Raw genomic sequence first — 17,102 nt, forward strand, 5'->3', positions numbered from 1 at the left:
GAGCATTTGTTAAATTCCCCTTTAAAGCAGTTACCATATTTGCTCCCCAGATCGTTGAAAATTAGTGTTGTCAGTCAACTTACCTGAGAAAGTGACGGTAAAATACTAAAATAGCCTATAAATAAATAAAATATAAGCTATGATAGGACGCAATTAGAGATATGTGACTAACATTTTGTTCAAATGTCAATCAATCAAATCTGTTTTTGTCTTAATTTTAGTAGGCTATTTCGTCTCCATCCCAATATCGCTCTCGCACTTCTCTTCCGCCAGAGTGCCTGGTTAGCTTGCTGGAAATGATCTTGGGTGAGGGAGGCTGCTGCCTTTTTTTTATATTTGGAGACTCCAAAAGAATCTGGGCTGGCTTTCATGTGCCGCCTTCGTCCAATAACACAGACTACATCCAGCCTAAAAGTCGTCTAATCTTGGGCGAGGTGTCAATCATGTTCCTTCAGCGGTTGAAGTGCTGGTTTTGGTAACCGCCTCCTCTACGCTTGGAAGGGAGACGGTGGGGGAAAAGCTTGCCCCGGATCAAAGGCTAGTGTGGCGCTGTTGCGGTAGTAGGATGTACTGAGTAGCTGTTGACGCTTCTTGTGTCGTCGGGATATCGCTGATTTCTGGATTATAAATAAAACTGATGGGTTTCAATCCCAACTCAATGCAGAGAAATGGGTAAACTTCACTCGAAACATGGTAAGATATTATGTTTCTTGGACATTTTTAGCCCTAAACCTTGATGTAAGTGCACACTTGCGGTAATACTTTCGAGTAATGCCTACTCTTTCTGTTCTCTTTCTCTCACCGAAATTGTCCCAAAAGCTGCTATTTGTAAACCAAGGGAGAGTCCAGAGGGTGAGTAGCCTTTATGGACAGGCTATACATTTGTTGTACACCTTTCATTATATCGTTGAAAACAAAAAGAAACAATTTTCTAAGTAGCTTATGTGCAGTCTCTCTTCCCATTTAACTAGGCTATACACCCATAATAACCTACTCGTTGGAAACATCCGACGAAGTCTAGATCGACAATTAAAAAAATTGAAAAACAATGCAGAGGAAAGATGTACGTTGTAGCTTAAACGTTAGCCTACAGGTTGTTACATTGTAATAACAGGGCTTTTATGTTCGTTTCAGGCGACAGTTTTGTAGTTAATGCCTGTTTGGCAAGGAAAGGAATCGACGATTGGCTCGTGAAACAGAAATACTATTGCACGGGCTCGCGGCTTGAGCAACAGGACTGTCAACACAAAAATAAGTGTGGGCTGTCTACTCGGGTAAGTGAAGGCAATGTTTGAATATTAAGTTATTAGAATTTCAAAGTCACAATTGTTGAAATCTGTTTGAAGTTGACACAATGACGCCTGGGCGGTCATGCTTACTTAGATTGACTATATGAGGCTAAACAAGATAATATATATATTTTTTGTAAGATGAATTGTTGGCTAAAGTTTTTTTAACAGAATGTTTGTTTGTTTCCAATTAAGTTCCGCCTTTACAACTTAAATCCAAATGTCGATTTTCAATTACTGATCTCATTTCAATACGTAAACGGAATGAATGGTGAGAGTAGCCTATCTTCAGATGTTGCTGGCTAAATATCTCTTCAAACACACACGGACCGCGGAAAGTCCGCTTCTGAAGTAGCCTATTCAGAGAGGTTTTCAAGGAATGTTGCTTGATTCAGATTTCTGTGCATTTTGCAAACATCGAAAAGAAAAACAGGAAAGTTGTCGAATATAGCAACATTTTTGCTATTTGACAACAAATGGAATACATTGTTGATAGATTTAAGCTGACTTTACACGGATCAGCGTTTTTCTTAAAAAAAATATTAATACACTGTTGACTATACACCAAAGGCTCGACAACATACATTCTTGACTGTTGCAGGTGTGTGGCACAGTGTACGCCACTATTTAGAAAACATGCGGGAACCTATTGTCGAACTGGGAAAGTTTTACCAGTTAATATCATTCCCATTCAAAACTGTAAGCTAAATTATCAGTTGAATATACCGTGTGGGTGCTCTGGTTCAGGAGAATTAAAGAATGAAATGATGACAGCCTTGACGATACACACTTGGCCTATAATAGACTACACACATTTTTAGAGGGAAACCTTTGTAGCTTAAGTAAGCCTTACTATTAACAAATAATTTTCCAGTCATTTCCAGTCTGTCATCCTTGTCCTTTCTACAAATAAAAACACATGTTAGTACAACTTTTTCCAGAAAAGATCTTAGACTTTGCTTGTTTTGGACTCATTGCTTGCTTTGGTTGCCTGTCTCAGCATTCAGTGCTTACGGTGCATGGGAACAAATGTGCCCCACCACCAAGAACAGATGCTGCTGAGGTTTCTCTCTAGGTAATACATCACGGCTGAGTTGAAAGCATTGCAGTCTGACAGTCTGGTGACAGCGGTGCATTGTATGGCTGGGGAAGAGGTGGTGGAGGTTATGTCTGTTTCAGATTTGGCATCCCGTTAAACATACAGTGGCTACATCCCAAATGGCACCCTAGTCCCTATTTAATGCTCTCCTTTGACCAGAGCTCTTTGGACTACATAGGGTAGAAAGTGCCATTTTGGATGTGACCTGTGTTGTTGACGAGAGGAGACATCTATTTTGGAAAAGCTTCAGAGGGGCCCCTTTTGTTTATAGATGCTTGCTTCTCAAAGGATTGAGATTGCATGGAAAAATTCTTCAGGACTTTTCTGCTTCTCAGTTATACAGCCCAATGAAACAGAATGAAGCTAAGACACTCTTTTCAGCAAAATGAGAATCGCTTTGTTACCAAAACTATACCTGCATTGGTCAATGGGAATCATGCATTGCTTTCTTACATGCCTTTCATGGAAATGAGAACAGCATTGTGTTACCTAAACGAAAAGTGTTAGAACAGTTCATCATTGTTTCTTTTGTTAGGATTATCCCAAGCACGTTATTATTCAAGCATTTTGAAACGTTGCCACTCCAAGGCATATTTCTAAATGAAATCTTTATTTGATACCATTCTTCTTTAAAATTTAACAATTTATGGTCATTACGATAAGGAAGCACAAAATAGCAGTGCAGACCAGCCAGTCCATTTGTGTGGTTTGGAATGAGGCAGGCACAGGGATGTGCTTGTGATGAGCCAGAGAGAGACTTCTTTAGGAAGTGACAATCAGCCTCATGCATGCTGGAAAAATATATTGATCAAAGTCCAACCTTGGTCTAAAGTACACAGTTGTTTTCTCTATTCCATTTTTAATAGCAGCTCATTGCTAGGTGGTTTGCCGAGGTGTGAGTCCAGAGAGGTTGATGCGAAAAGCAGCACGGCTGAGATGTTTATGTATTGACATGCACAGGATCAAGTGTGTGATTGGGTTTCATGAAGGGGTCAGCATCAGTTCTGCTTGTTGCTGGCACATGGTGTAAATGCCATTTAGAGCCTATTTAGACTAAAACAAGTATTGTGAAAAGATCTAAATTTAAATAACACTAACATAATATTGTAACATAATTTTATATTCACAATAGCAATGAGAAACACGTGTGCAGTGCCAGACGTACTGACATTGTTGTTTACCTGGTAACTAACAATGTGCTGTCCATCAAAGAAGTGCCAGTGGTGATAGTAGAATTGTTTCAGTGTAAGTGTGAGATGGTTTTAGTTTGCTTCCCAACATCATCATAGTGTTAAAATACTCTTATCTTCTCTTAATCTTGACTAAAATCCATACCATGATAAATTGAATACCAAAATAGTCACAGTTTGTGACCATTTGAGTTAGCAGTGTGACAAACATTTCATTGGTTGCTAGTGTGCCAGTGAGAAATGTAGCATGGTGATATTTGTTTAAGTTCACAATTTGCTGTATTTTCATTATTGTGATTTATTCAGACAATGGGCATTTGACAGAAAATAAACCATATTAAAGTGTGTTTCCCTCTTTTGTTGTCAGCTTCTGTGTTAGCGTGCCACTGCCACTTCCTTGTCCAGGTGCATAGGGAAGAAGAGATATGCATTCTAAAGTGCACACACGTTCATAATGCAATTTCAGGGAAAAGTCAGTTTTAAAGTAACTATTGTGGCTTTAGTTTCATAGAGGAGAGTCATAGCTTTCTATGAGTTTATCATTTATGTTGCCCCTCTTAATTTTGAGTATGTCACCACTTGTGGTAGGCTGTAAATGGTAGTATATGGTGTTGATGTAAAATTGCTTTAAAAAAAAAAGTTTCTACACAGGCTGTCTATATTACCAAGACATATGATGGATTTGTAGCTGCAATTTAGATCATTTAGAGAATGGTTTGATATTACTACGTAGAGTTGTGTAGTAATAACACAGAGAAGGAAGAATATGCTATTCAATAGGTTTATGTCAAATATTATTGATAACAAGAATCAAACTGTTTCCCTAAAATTATGAAACGTCATACACATGTCAACTGGCCACAGGTAATGGTCTTTGTTGTTGTTATTTATCCCATGCCCATGGGCACAAACATCTTCACAACTCAATATGTAAATATATTAGAACCACTTGTGTCAGTCTTTGAAAGTGGATTAGCCTGTTTGACAACACCATCCAGCAACTTACCGTTTTTTTACTGCAGGAACAGAGATAAGACAGAATTTTTGTATATGATAGGTATGGAGCGAATCTTGTTAAGTGATTGGTTTTGGCCCGTGTCATCCCAACTCTACCTGCTCTCAGTCTTCCAATATACTGTGGATGGGACTTATCCTGGAGGCTTTTGGGTTCAACGCACTCTCCCATAACTTTTTCATCAGGGTGGAGAAGGATCTGTGTTCCGTTTAGTGTAGTTATAGAATAAGGAATTAGAGCAAAAAATGTAATAGGCTCAAGATGAGTGTAGGCCTGTGCCTCTGGGCGCGGTTTCTCACCAGAGCATTGTGGGATACATGTGAAAGGGTGGGATTGTTTTGTGGAGCATGTTTTCATTCCCCAGATGGTGCAAAGTGAGATTTGGCCAGGATGGAAAAGGAACCCTGCTGAAAAAGTTGGATGGTTTTAAACAATTTGGAATCGGCAGAGTTTCTATATTATAAATAACTGAATTCTATGTGCCTAATGGCTTTCACAGCGCTGTGGGAAAATGTATAAAATAAGAGGAAAGGTGTTAATGACATCAATATTTATTTGGACTCTTTTACCTTTGTTGTTTTCTTTCAGCAAAGTGGTCTTTAGTCAATTGTTTAATATTTAGTTTGCTTGGTTTGACATGGCTGTTTATGTATGTTGTTTATTTTAGGGCATATTTTATAATATGAGGCAATATAAATGTGTTAATTTTTTTGCGGTGATATTAAAACCATTTGGTATAACCAAGCCTGATAAAACAATTATTAATCGCGAGAAAGTGATACAAATTTGGTGAACTTTGTGATATTCTCAACTGTTTTATAAATAATGTATGACTTAATCGTAGCATGAAGGATTAGCATTACAAAACTCCTTGTCAAGTGGAAATTCCTTGCTTCCCGGAAGTCATAGGAAACACTAAAACCCTATCATTTCACCAAATGGCAGAGGTCTAAAAAAAATCGAAGCAAGGTGCGAATACAATACAAATCAAAACTCTATAAAAGTACTTCATATTGTTTATGATACCTGGAAAGGCTATTTTATTGACATCCAGCTGAATGGGGTCAAGGAGAATGTGGGTCAGATGGTGGCAGCACTGGGGAGTCCCTGCCCAGAATCTGTTTGAACTTGATTGATTGCTGCTATAGCCTACCACAATAATAATGAACATTCATGGAACATGTAGGTTTGTTGTGCTGATTACATTAGAAAGCATGTTTTCATGTTTTAGCTGAGTATGTACACAATGAGTTGTGTTAAGTGGTGGGTTATGTCATGGGCGGCCAAGGGGGAAGTGGTAAAGGGGAACAACTGAACTGCTATGAAGAGTTTCCTTGCATAACAGGCATTCTGCCTTAAGACAATATTTTACTCTTGTGTTTTTGAATTCCAGCGTTTAGTTATAAAATATACATTCTATATGGAGCTTAACAGTAACACCAGGTGCTATTGTTGTATTGTTGAAAGATGACCTTGATAATATGGTGATGTTTTTATATATCCTTTTCAAGTTAACATTACTTAGTTTGGGGATTCAGACAGTGTTGAGTTGTACCCTAAGCCAAGAAAATCACAAGGATTTCTTTTAATGATTTGTTAAAGCATTTTCTCCAACAACATTGCCAAGTTGCTCCTCCCTAAAGCCATCTCAGCTCTCCCCCTGTCCCCTTTTCCCTCCCTGGCTCCATCTGTTTCTTCCATTTACACTGTGGGCTTTACTGGTTGTTTCTGATTAAATGAGACTGCATTCAAAATGGGCCAGGGAGGGACAGGAAGGTGGTTACAGTGACGTCACAGACACCTCTGCTTCGTGAGGCCAGGCCTCTCTTCCCTCCAAAGCAAATATTTCCAAGAAGTTCCATCTCAGGTTTGGATTCTAAACCCTTAAAAACGGAGACAAAACAGCTTAAGCCATATGTGATGACGAACATTGCTCTGAATGAATGGCAAAGTACAACTTATGCCCGAACCCGCTGTGTCATACTAGGTGCCAGCTCTCTGATTTTGCACTCACATATGTTTTTTTTAGGTATATCTTTAATGTGCCCTCTGAGTTTGATAAAAGATGTGAGAGATTTTTGGCTTTTCTACTTCTTCTCCTGTAGTGTTTTTAATAGTCTTCACAAAGAGCGGTAACCTTGTCTCAGGGCTGAATGAACCTTTCAAATGCAGACTCATCTTCCTTCCTCTCTTTCTGTCCTCTCCCCATGCCTGGGCTGTTCCCACCAGCTGTCCCCCTGTGTGCTGTGTGTGACAGTGTGTCATATGCCCCTCTATCACCAGGCCTTACCCCTCACGCCCCCCCTGGGAGGGCAGGCCTGTTGTTGCTCTTTGAAGAGTCTGGGAGAGGTTTGGATTTGCGGTCTAAGAAAATAAAGTATTTGCCTTCAGGAAGAAAGCCGGGGTGTTGGGGGACTTGCACCTGGCTCTGTGTTTGTTTCCAGTGACAGGAAAGGAGAGAAGAGGAAGCCACGGATTGTCATTTACGTTCTGTATCTGGAGGACTGGCTGGGAGAAGGAGTGCCTAGGGCATCACAGGTCTCATAGATTACATAGATGAATTTCTAGAGGAATCTCCTGACTTATTCGTTTGCTACTTTCATTTAGAACTATTAGTCTGTTGTGATACCCCTGAGCAACATCTCATTAATTTTTGTGTAACTTCACAATGTTATTATTCTATTGTTGATTTTCTCTCCTTATTGTTAAGTTCCACGTCTCTGTGATTCTTTATCTGACTGCTGAAGTGTTTCACTGTGTATTTTGTTTCAGTTTGTGAAGTATAGGGGTGTGAAGTAGAAATGGCTTGGCTTTTGTTTATGTTAATGTGTGCTTCTGTGTGTGAGTGTGTGTGGATGTCGTGTGTCTGGGATGGGCTTTCCGGATGCACTCTGGAGATCAAAGCAATCCTTGGGAATGTGCTTTGAATCCCCAGGGATTAGCAAATGAGATGTGGGCTTTGTTTTCCCAAATATCTGGTCATTGTAGAGCTACAGATATATTCCCAGATCATTTCAAAGTGTTTCACTTTGCTTGTCCTTTTATATGATGCTTTGCGTTCAGTGGGGATTGTTTGTTAATTATGCTAGAAAAGAGAGTTTTCAGTGTCTTGAAATGGCTAATAAAAAATATCACTTTTAAACCACAACGCTTTTGATGTCTTTGATATCCACTTTAACTTTTAACTTTGAACTGTTTCGTGATAGAGGTTAAAGCCTCCAGTTTTGAGAAGGCTCATAGAGTTGATGTGCATTTGCTTATTGAGTATCAGTGAAAGATCTAATTAGCAGAGGATCCATCTAAATATAGAACTAATCATGCTGAGATGGATGCTCTTTTCTCTAGAATTTCTTTTGAAAAACTAGGTCCAGGAACCAAATGTATGCTCTTTTTTTTAATAATGTATTTTAACAATGCTAATTGAAATGGAATCTAGTGTTTGGATAGTGTGGAATATCATACTGGAGGACAATACTGTATCGGAAAACTATTGAGAACGTATTTGAAGGGAACTCACGTTTGCTGTAGAGTGAATACATTGTAGGGGGGCAGTGGTGGGTATGTGGTATGACAGGCTATTCAGTAGAAGCCTGTGATATGTACTGTAATAATACAAAAAAAGGGTATGATGGGCCCAATGTGAACAGTAGTGAATGTTCTCTTGCACAGGAATTATTGATCAACCTGGAGAGTATAAGGAGGGTCCACGACGGGAGGGAAAGACCGGGCGAGAGAGATTAAATAGAGAAAGGGGTGAGAGAACGAGAGAGAGCGGGAGGGAAACTGCATGGGACTCCTGTGGTGGCGTTGGGCTCCGCTGAGCTTTCCATGTGAAGATCAGTGCTCGTTTTAATCACACACTTAAAAGGCTCTGCTGAAGTGGGCGTTTAAGCGTTTAAACCCTGAATAATTCTCTCTTGTTTGTTTATGGGGTCCCCCTGCGGGCTGCACTCTGGCCCATGCAGTAAGCACTGAATAATTTTACTGATCAGTCAAAGTTGCTGCATTCAGCTCTTATAAATAGATCAATATCATCATCCATATAAAACTGCAATCAAACATGTAACTTATTCACACAGCCTTACTGCTACCAATTTGACAACATTGTGAATTGTAGGCAGTCTTTGTTTATGTATGAAGGGTACACCAATGTAACTACTGATTTTTACCAAAATATAACTGCCTCTGCTTAGTAGGAAAGGAGCAGTCATGTGGGGCCTGCACTTTTTACACAATACACTCTGTGTGCTGCAAAGGTCCTGACACAAGATGCTCATTAGGCTGAACCAAACACCATCGTCCAACAATCATGATCATCAAAAATCTAGTTTAGCAGTCTAGCTTGTTGACATTTCTGGATCGGGAAAGATATTCATAATATTATACTTAATAAGCCATTGGTTTGTTTGCCACTATACTGGGACATTTTTCCAAATAAAACAAGGAGGCTGTATGTATAACGTTAAATGTTTTTGAACTGGCAAGCACCGTTCAGTGTTCCTTATTCTTGTATAGCTGGCTAGCTTGTTAAGTTAATACATAAGACCAAACGATAAAGTAACATGCTTTTAGCAAGCCAACACATTTTAGACTACACACAATTGTATTTGAAATACTGCCAATGGCCTGGTTTGGCATGCTGTTCACTGTCAGATTGGTCAAATGTTCCCAGCTCTATGCCTTGTGGTTGGACTACACAGAATTCACGCCTATAAAATGCTTTTTTGAAATGCTATTGTGTGGCTACATTTGAGGCTGCCAGGTGTTGTATTCTGAATTACAACATTTCTGATCACAGTTCAACTTTGGCCAGTGTATTTGAGTTAATCAGGAGCATCTCCTGCACAGTTCCTATACACCTGACTGTACCAGGAAATATATTAATTGCTACTGTATGCAGAGAAATATGATAGTTCTGTGAGAGAGCAATGTCTTTCAAGATTTGGAAGTAATAGAGGTGCACTTGGTGTTTGCTGCACTTGTTAGCAGCATCCATTCTGTGTGATAATATGTAGGGATCAAAAAAGGTTAATCCGAAGCTGCCACAAACGAAAAGGAACGTCTTTTATCTGCCCTTAATGCTATGTAAATAAATAGGTAGCCTACCCTCAAGCATTTTTACTGTCTTGTAAGATCATTGACTGTTTTTGTTATAGTCAGTAACCTAAAGAATTAAGAACTCAAAGAGTATTTTTCTTTTTGTTTCTTTAAATTTTTCTTGAGATTTTCTTTTAATATGGGCTAAGGATGAAATTTGTGAATCCTTGTTTGGTTAACAACCATTTCTATCAAACAATGTGAAAGACAATGTAACTTTGAATATTTGTCTTAACCATTTAATTTGACCAGACAACTTATATATGATATGAAATGTAGGGTTAATAGGATCACAAGTTTAGCTGGACGGCTATCTTACTAGTGGTTGTTAACAAACAGTTTTATAAAAAGGAAAGTAGGCTAAATGTCAACATTAATATTAGAAGCACTTGAACTATGAATAGTTTAATTTAAATGTCTCTGCATTTCAAAGTGCAGATAAGCTTGGCTATATTTAGCCTCATTGTGCTCCGCATAATGATTCATTACCAGGTGCCTGATCATGTTTGTTGTGTTAAAAGCTTTTTGCCGTGGTTCCCTCACAAGGAATTTTCATTTTACATGTTGCAGGTGGCATGTGTTTTGTGTTCATTGCACACGTTGTAGAATTGGCACAATCAAAAATGCATAAACTGTGTCGGCACACCAGCACATGTAATTGACATGCCTTGCATAGCCTTTTGGCTTGTGTTTTAATTCAGAGATCGGTTGTCACAATCAGCCATTAGATAGGGAAGTCATGAACGTCTGATTCTGATTGCTGGCCAATTGACATGTGAATCACAATAAATATGGAGTTCATATTATCTCTGGCTGTGTGTGATATTGACAAGCTCCATAAATACTGGCCAATGGTGAATGAAACATCTAAGCTAGATGTAAACGGATAATCAAATGATGTCAACATTATTTACAGATTTAAAGTTTTGGTTATGTCAGGCTTTGTTAATGGTCCTAAAGATAGCTCATCAATGCTGGATTATATTACTGACCAGACCATGGTAAACCCTTCCAATTCCTCAGGATTCTTGTCTACCGCAATGTCTGTATAACACTGGGGTTAACATTTTCCTCTATAGTCTATAAGGTGACCATGTAAACATTAGCTAATTCTTTTCAGAAATAATATACTGTAGCAATTCCTCAGTTCTTATCTGAATGAAATATCTGGGTGTGTTTTGTTTGAGAGAAACCCAAACACAGGACAGGAGCGGGGGCACAGCTGGAAAGGAAGTCCCTGCTCCCCACTGCTCAGTGCTGTGTTTTTGCTCCACAGGTGTTTGAGTAGGGCTCTGAGAGAAGAGGACTTCACCCCATGCCACAACCGCTCACAGGGGCGGGGTCACCATGGAGGAGTTAAAGGGCATTTGCTCTGGCTGTTAACCTTCAAACCATTATGTTAAACACAGGCAGAGGAACCTGAAATGGGAGAGAAGCTTAGTGGGTTTTTGCACTACCATAGTTTTACATAAAACAATTCAATAACATTCACATTAAACTTAAATACAATTTTCAGTCTACACCAGCAACAACTTACTCTCGCTGCGCTGTAAGCGAAACACATGCCAGGCCAGGCCCTATAACCTCACTAACAATGATTAAGATGATGGTGATGGACAGAGACTTAAAACAATAACTGTTTGTCACCACTTCTTGACAGAAGTTGCCTATGCATCAGCTAACTCAAACATGTTGATTTTAGTGAGGTGCAGTTTGTGAACTACTCATTCTTTTAAAATTACTTTTTTTACTGACTTGAGAGTAATGAGTCTTTGTGGTGTAGTCATTCGAATTCAGTTTAAATTGGCTTCTTCAATTCCAAGTCAGCCACTGTCCATAATTTACAACACAGAATTTCTTAAAATATATTTAATTATGGCCAAAAATGTAGATTAACTACATACTTGGTTGCCCTGTCTTACCTATTCTTATGTGCATTTTATGTAATTAAAATGTAGACTATAGCCTATTATCAGGGCCGGCTCCAGGCATAAGCGACACAAGCGGTAGGGGAGAGGGGGCCCCAAATGAAATTTTGCTTAGGGCCCCCAAAAGACTAGAGTCGGCACTGCCTATTATGAACAAACAAATTCCCTAAGATTTAACAGGTGTGTGTGTGCGCGTGTGTGAGTATGTGTCTGTGTGTGTCTGTGTGTGGGGATGTGCGTGTGAGCAGGCATGTGCGTGGGTGCGTGTGAGCAGGTGTGTGTGCGTGTGAGCAGTGTATGTATTTGCATGAGCATGTGTGTGTGTATGTGCACATAGGTTGTGTGCAGATATTTGGTGACCACAAATTCTGTTTGGAACTATGAATAGAAACCCCTAAACCTGCCACTGGCACCAGTGTGCACTCTGTAGTAGAGGTGGCTATTTCTGACCCTGTGTTTATTTGCTAAGTTGAGAAGTTGTCTGTAATTAGACAGAATGTTAGTGTAAATTTCGGAGTTTAAAGTTTTGAGGTGGTGACACAAGACAGGGAGTAGGGAGGATGTCTGTCTGCGCTCAGTTGAAAAGGTCTTCATAGGCTACAATAAAGTCTGTGTGTGGTCTCTGGAGTCTGTGGTCATAGGTGTGGTGGCTGTGACTTTCAGGTCACTGAGTTTCCTCCCAGGTCAGCTTTAGAAAAGTGATAGTCTTAACCTTATTCTACCCATAATAAAAACCAAAAACCCTCTTGAATTGTCTGTAATGGGCGCCTTTACTGAATGACTTGGGACTAGTAAAAAAAGGTGGGCAGTCAAAGCAATTGTAGGCCAATTATGTCAAATCCTACTAAGGTACACTGCAGGGTGTGTTCATCTGGCGCTCCTCTGTCCTCTTTCTGTGGTGAGAGGCCAAAGTGCCTGTCACTTCCTAGCTTCCATAAAAAAATATGATTTTGAGGAAATGCCCTTGGATACATTGGTGTGCCATAGGCCATAAGATAATTAAGGTGTGTCATTCTGTGTCTTATGCCTGTACAACTCCAATCAATAATCTCTTTCTTTAAAAATGTACTTCTCTTCACTTAGCATTCAAAGAGAAGAGCCATAGTATAGTGATTTGTTAATCTTGGCAGACTGGGCCACCTGTAAATCAAGGTCAAGTGACAAGCAGTCTCCATTTCTTCCCCATCCCCAACTCCCCCTGGGAAAGGAAGTTATATCCCTGAGAGGGTTCATCATAGAGTCTTGGCTGCCTGGCTGGCGGGTATGCTAAAGGAGAGAAAGAGAAAGAGACAGAGGGATAGAATGAAATGTACAACTAGAGTTCATAATATTTATCTATCTCCATTAACTACTTAGTTTTCTGTGGCTGGTCTGGGGAAACTAAGTGCAGAATAAAAGAAGAGCTTTCAAGACCCTTGATCTAGCTGCCATTTCCTTCTATTTCTCCTACTCCTGTGAGAGACTTCTTTGATAAACAGCCTGATAAATGGTAATTGCTGTGGTTACATATTTTTTTCAAAGCTCTAATAAATACCTTTCCTTATGCCTTGAGAAACTGACAAGTTTCAGTGGAGTGTGTTGCCTGAGGGGAATAGCAGGCTAGCAGAGCTGTAAAAGATTATATTTGCAGGTGTAAAAGTTGTGTAAATGGGTCATTAAAGTGTTGGCTGAATTCAGACATGAAACACAAAGAGGCAGAGAGGGAGGGAGGGATGGAGATTAGCTCAAATCAGCATGTTTCTGAAGTACAGAGATGGCTGTAAATCTCAACTAATATTCTACAGAGCCTTTTAGGAGAAGGCCTTTGATGTGGATGAGGTAATGTGACCAGCAATGTTTGCAATGTTAATCTGATGTGGTATAAATGACTGGTGGGCAGGCCATCCACAATCAGATTATAAAAGCCAGTGGCAGTCATTCTGCCTGCGCACACACAAACTCTCCTGTATCAGCAGCAGGCTAATGCCCCAGGGAGACCCCCCAGGTCGAGGCTTGCAAAACAGTCTTTAGTAATGGATAAAAGGCCCCCAGAAAAGCAGCTCTGCACAGCAGAGAAAGAAGGGAAGAGTGTGATGCCATACCTCTCCCAGCAGTTTGTTTTTCAGTTTTGTTTTACTCTTCCTTCTGCCTTTTCTGTTAATAAAATGCCCTTGAGGGTCCAGAATGCTGGTATTGTGTTTGGTCCTGTGTCGTGTCTCTCCCCATTAGAATGCCTGTGAGTCAAGTGTAGTGTTCAAATGCATTGCATTTAGCTGTTACTAAATATGCCAATATAAAACCACCAGGATGGACATGGTCAAACACATCTCCAAACACATGGCTATTTCCGAGTGTTTCAAGGAGAGAGCTGTCTGTTTGTGTGAAGCCGCTGGGTGACCTGTCCAGTGAACTGAAGATAACAGGGTAAGCCCCCTGGCATTTACCCCTCCAGGCCTTCCTAACTCTCCTAGCCTTCCTGGTTAGCACAGCCCTGAGTTCAACTTGACTGCTGAACATGCACGCTTTAATCAAAAGGCAGCTTCCTCCATGCCTCCAATCTGACTGACTGGTTGACTGACTGCTGACACATCCCCAGCCGTGGCTATAATTGCCTTCCTGGATCACAGGCAGGAAGGGAAGGCAAGTGGGTGTGCTGTGAGTGAGCAGTGTCAGGCGTGGGGCCACAAGGTCTGCATCCTTAACCCTGCTGACCGCAAGTAAGGTGTCTGGTCCACTATTTCCTAATAATCTGCAAATTTGCATGAACTTTCTTCTGCTGTCTTTAGACACAAAGGCGGCTTGGAATTCAGTTGGGATTCTAGGAAACATTGTTCTTTTTCCTTTAATATCTTTTTTATCTGATTGCGCTGGACCTGGCGAACAAGTTTAAAGGACCTCAAGATCAAACCTCGGATAGAACTGTAAAAGGAAGCAGATGTGTGTCTTGGCACTTGTAACGTGCAGAGGCACTCCTTTGCTGTTATGCATAGTAAAGATCTCTGTTGGAGGCAGATTTTTGAGGAAACTCAAGAAATACCTCAAAGTAGCATCAGACGTTTTGGCGTGAAAGGATAGGCTGTAAATAACTGGTCACTGGTTCTGGCTCATAGAGCTACAGAAAACTGCCAAAAAAAGGAAATGCTTACAGTGTTTCTTAAGGGCGTTGAGCCACCAGAATCTGTAAGAACAGCTCTAGTTAACCTTGGCATAGGTCCTACAACTGTCTGGGGATGCAACACCTTTCGTCTTGGAGAAATTCCATGATTTGGTATTTTGTTGATGGTGGTGGAAAACGTTATTTTAGGCACCACTCCAGAAACTCCTTTAAATATAATAACCAGTGCTAAGGTTGACATGTTTTGGCTGGAAAGTAAACCAAGGGCCAATAAGGACTATATGCATCTTTAAACTCTAAATGGAATGCACTAAAATAGTTACTATACAATTGCAATTGCCAATGCACATTTGCATGCTTTGTATCTCAAAGCCATATCCAATATCTGTTGGATGATAGGTTATTACAGAGTGTCCTTATTTATAGTTTAGAAAGCTGAGAAGCTCGTCACTTTGACAATGACAACAAGAACCCTTTGTTCTGACGCTATCAAAGTTTACAATGTTAAAACAATCAGCAAACATGGCTTAGTCAATGCACCAGCAGACAGCCTCCGCTACACAAAGGGTCAGGCAGACATTATCATTGCAGGAATCATGACTACAATGAACTACATTATCATTACAGGAATCATTATGATAATGCACTGCTTTGTATAACATAACGTTTTTTTTTTTATTTGCAGTGCTGCCCAGTCGTTTTTGCATGTAATCATGATGGGACTTTCATTCCACACCTTCGCAGAAGCACCTATTTTCAGTAAACTTTACGTCCTTCATTAACTCACTTGTACTGTCCATGCAACATGCAGAGACCTACATAATTTTTGCTCAACATTTGCTTGCACACACACATTATTTAGCTATTTAAATGGGCACACCAAAGTTGACGGCCCTTAAAAAAATCCTACTTCTACTCATTCTAACCCTAATCTTAACATCAATAACCTAACATGTATGCCTAAACTTAACCTAGCCCTAATGCCTGACAGGTAATGCCTAACCTTAATTCCAACTCTATCCCCAATTGTACACTTAAGCCAAAACGTTGTCTTTTTCAAAATGGGTCCATATTAGTCAACTTTTTCTAATTCAACTACAGTTTAATAACATTTTTGTCCCCATAATATAGTTAGGCACACACACCCACACAAACAGCAATGATCACAAAAAAACAGGTCTACAGTAATTGCTGTCTGCACCCCACCCTGGTCGATGTGTTGCCTGCCAGGTTCACTGTGGTTAATGATAATCTGAGATCTTAATTTCATGTGTGTAAACCAATCTTCTTTGAAGCCATGCTAAGAGACAGTGCCGTGCTCACTACCTCACATCAACACTTCTTATCTTGGCTCGATCTCAAGGCATCTTGTTTTGTTGGTATGTGCAGCTCAGTCTGACTGTGGCTGTTAAGTCATATGATGCTGCATTTTGGGGGAGGGGTGTATTTCATTTCTAGAGATCCTGATTCTGGGAACACTACACCTTAAGCTCATTTGCAGCCCTAAAACCAATATATTTTTGCTGGTTCAGATTTAAGCTATCTTTTCAGCCATTTGTGTTCTTGCTAGTAGTATTAATAGCATGTCTAAAAATGATCGGTTCATGTGGATTTCTTTTTACATAATGAATTTAAAAATACATTTCAAATGTTGTGATGGTTTGGCTGAAGTTATATTGGTTATTCATGGCCCTTGTCTTGAGACTGACATCCAGTCAGGGTTGAGAGGAGTTTGTTTTAGGCAGACATCACCCAGGACCGTTTTTAAAATTATAACCTTCGCTTCTTCAAATGCTTTTGCGTTAGGGTTAGACAAAATAACCCACTATGGTTAACAGACAGACAACCACAAACCATTCCTGTGTTCTTGGTTTGGCTTTCACAATTTTCCTTCAGGCAGACAAGGTAGACTAACAAGAGGCGTTCATTTAGACAGTGCAGTCACACTGGGACCGGTGGGCTTGATGGCCCGTACAGAGCACAGGCCCTCCGACAATGTGTTGGGCATAGCACAGGCCCTTGTTTGCAGCTCAGAAATACACCTGTATTCAATGAAGGACCCACACTAAATTTGAATTAGTGCGATTTGCTATATATGCCCTTGAAAAGAAAAAAAAACTTATTGGGTAAAAGAGTCACTAGCAATCTATGACAAAAGTATATGCTTATTCTACATAAATTATATAAACAATAAATAAACTATAAAAAACTATTCAACTAAATTAATAATTTCAATAATTTTGTATTTCTTTCATATACAGATATGCAGTGATGATTGCTGGGTAATATATACAGTTGACATAAAAAGTGTACACACCCCTGTTAAAATGGCAGGTTTTTATTTAAAAAAAATTCTCCTCAAAGATTTCAGTTAGTTTTTTTTATTGAAT

The 17,102-nt window shown here is 39.8% G+C and overlaps 1 protein-coding gene across 5 annotated transcripts in view; it reads left to right on the forward strand.

The window, feature by feature from the left end:
• Positions 1-510: 510 nt before the first annotated feature.
• nkd1 (NKD inhibitor of WNT signaling pathway 1) overlaps positions 511-17,102 on the forward strand; it is a 44,792-nt gene continuing 28,200 nt past the window's right edge. For 3 of the 5 annotated variants that reach the window (XM_020056790.3, XM_010896574.4, XM_010896573.5), the window contains exons 1-3: positions 513-693; positions 820-852; positions 1,135-1,274. In XM_020056790.3, coding sequence (XP_019912349.2) covers positions 669-693; positions 820-852; positions 1,135-1,274 — 198 coding nt within the window. In that variant the 5' untranslated portion in view covers positions 513-668. Of the gene's footprint in view, positions 694-819; positions 853-1,134; positions 1,275-17,102 lie in introns of all 5 variants that reach the window. The other 2 variants (XM_034287190.1, XM_034287192.1) reach the window with 1 other exon arrangement.

Source organism: Esox lucius, chromosome 2, assembly GCF_011004845.1.
Source record: "Esox lucius isolate fEsoLuc1 chromosome 2, fEsoLuc1.pri, whole genome shotgun sequence".
NCBI classification, from domain to species: domain Eukaryota; kingdom Metazoa; phylum Chordata; class Actinopteri; order Esociformes; family Esocidae; genus Esox; species Esox lucius.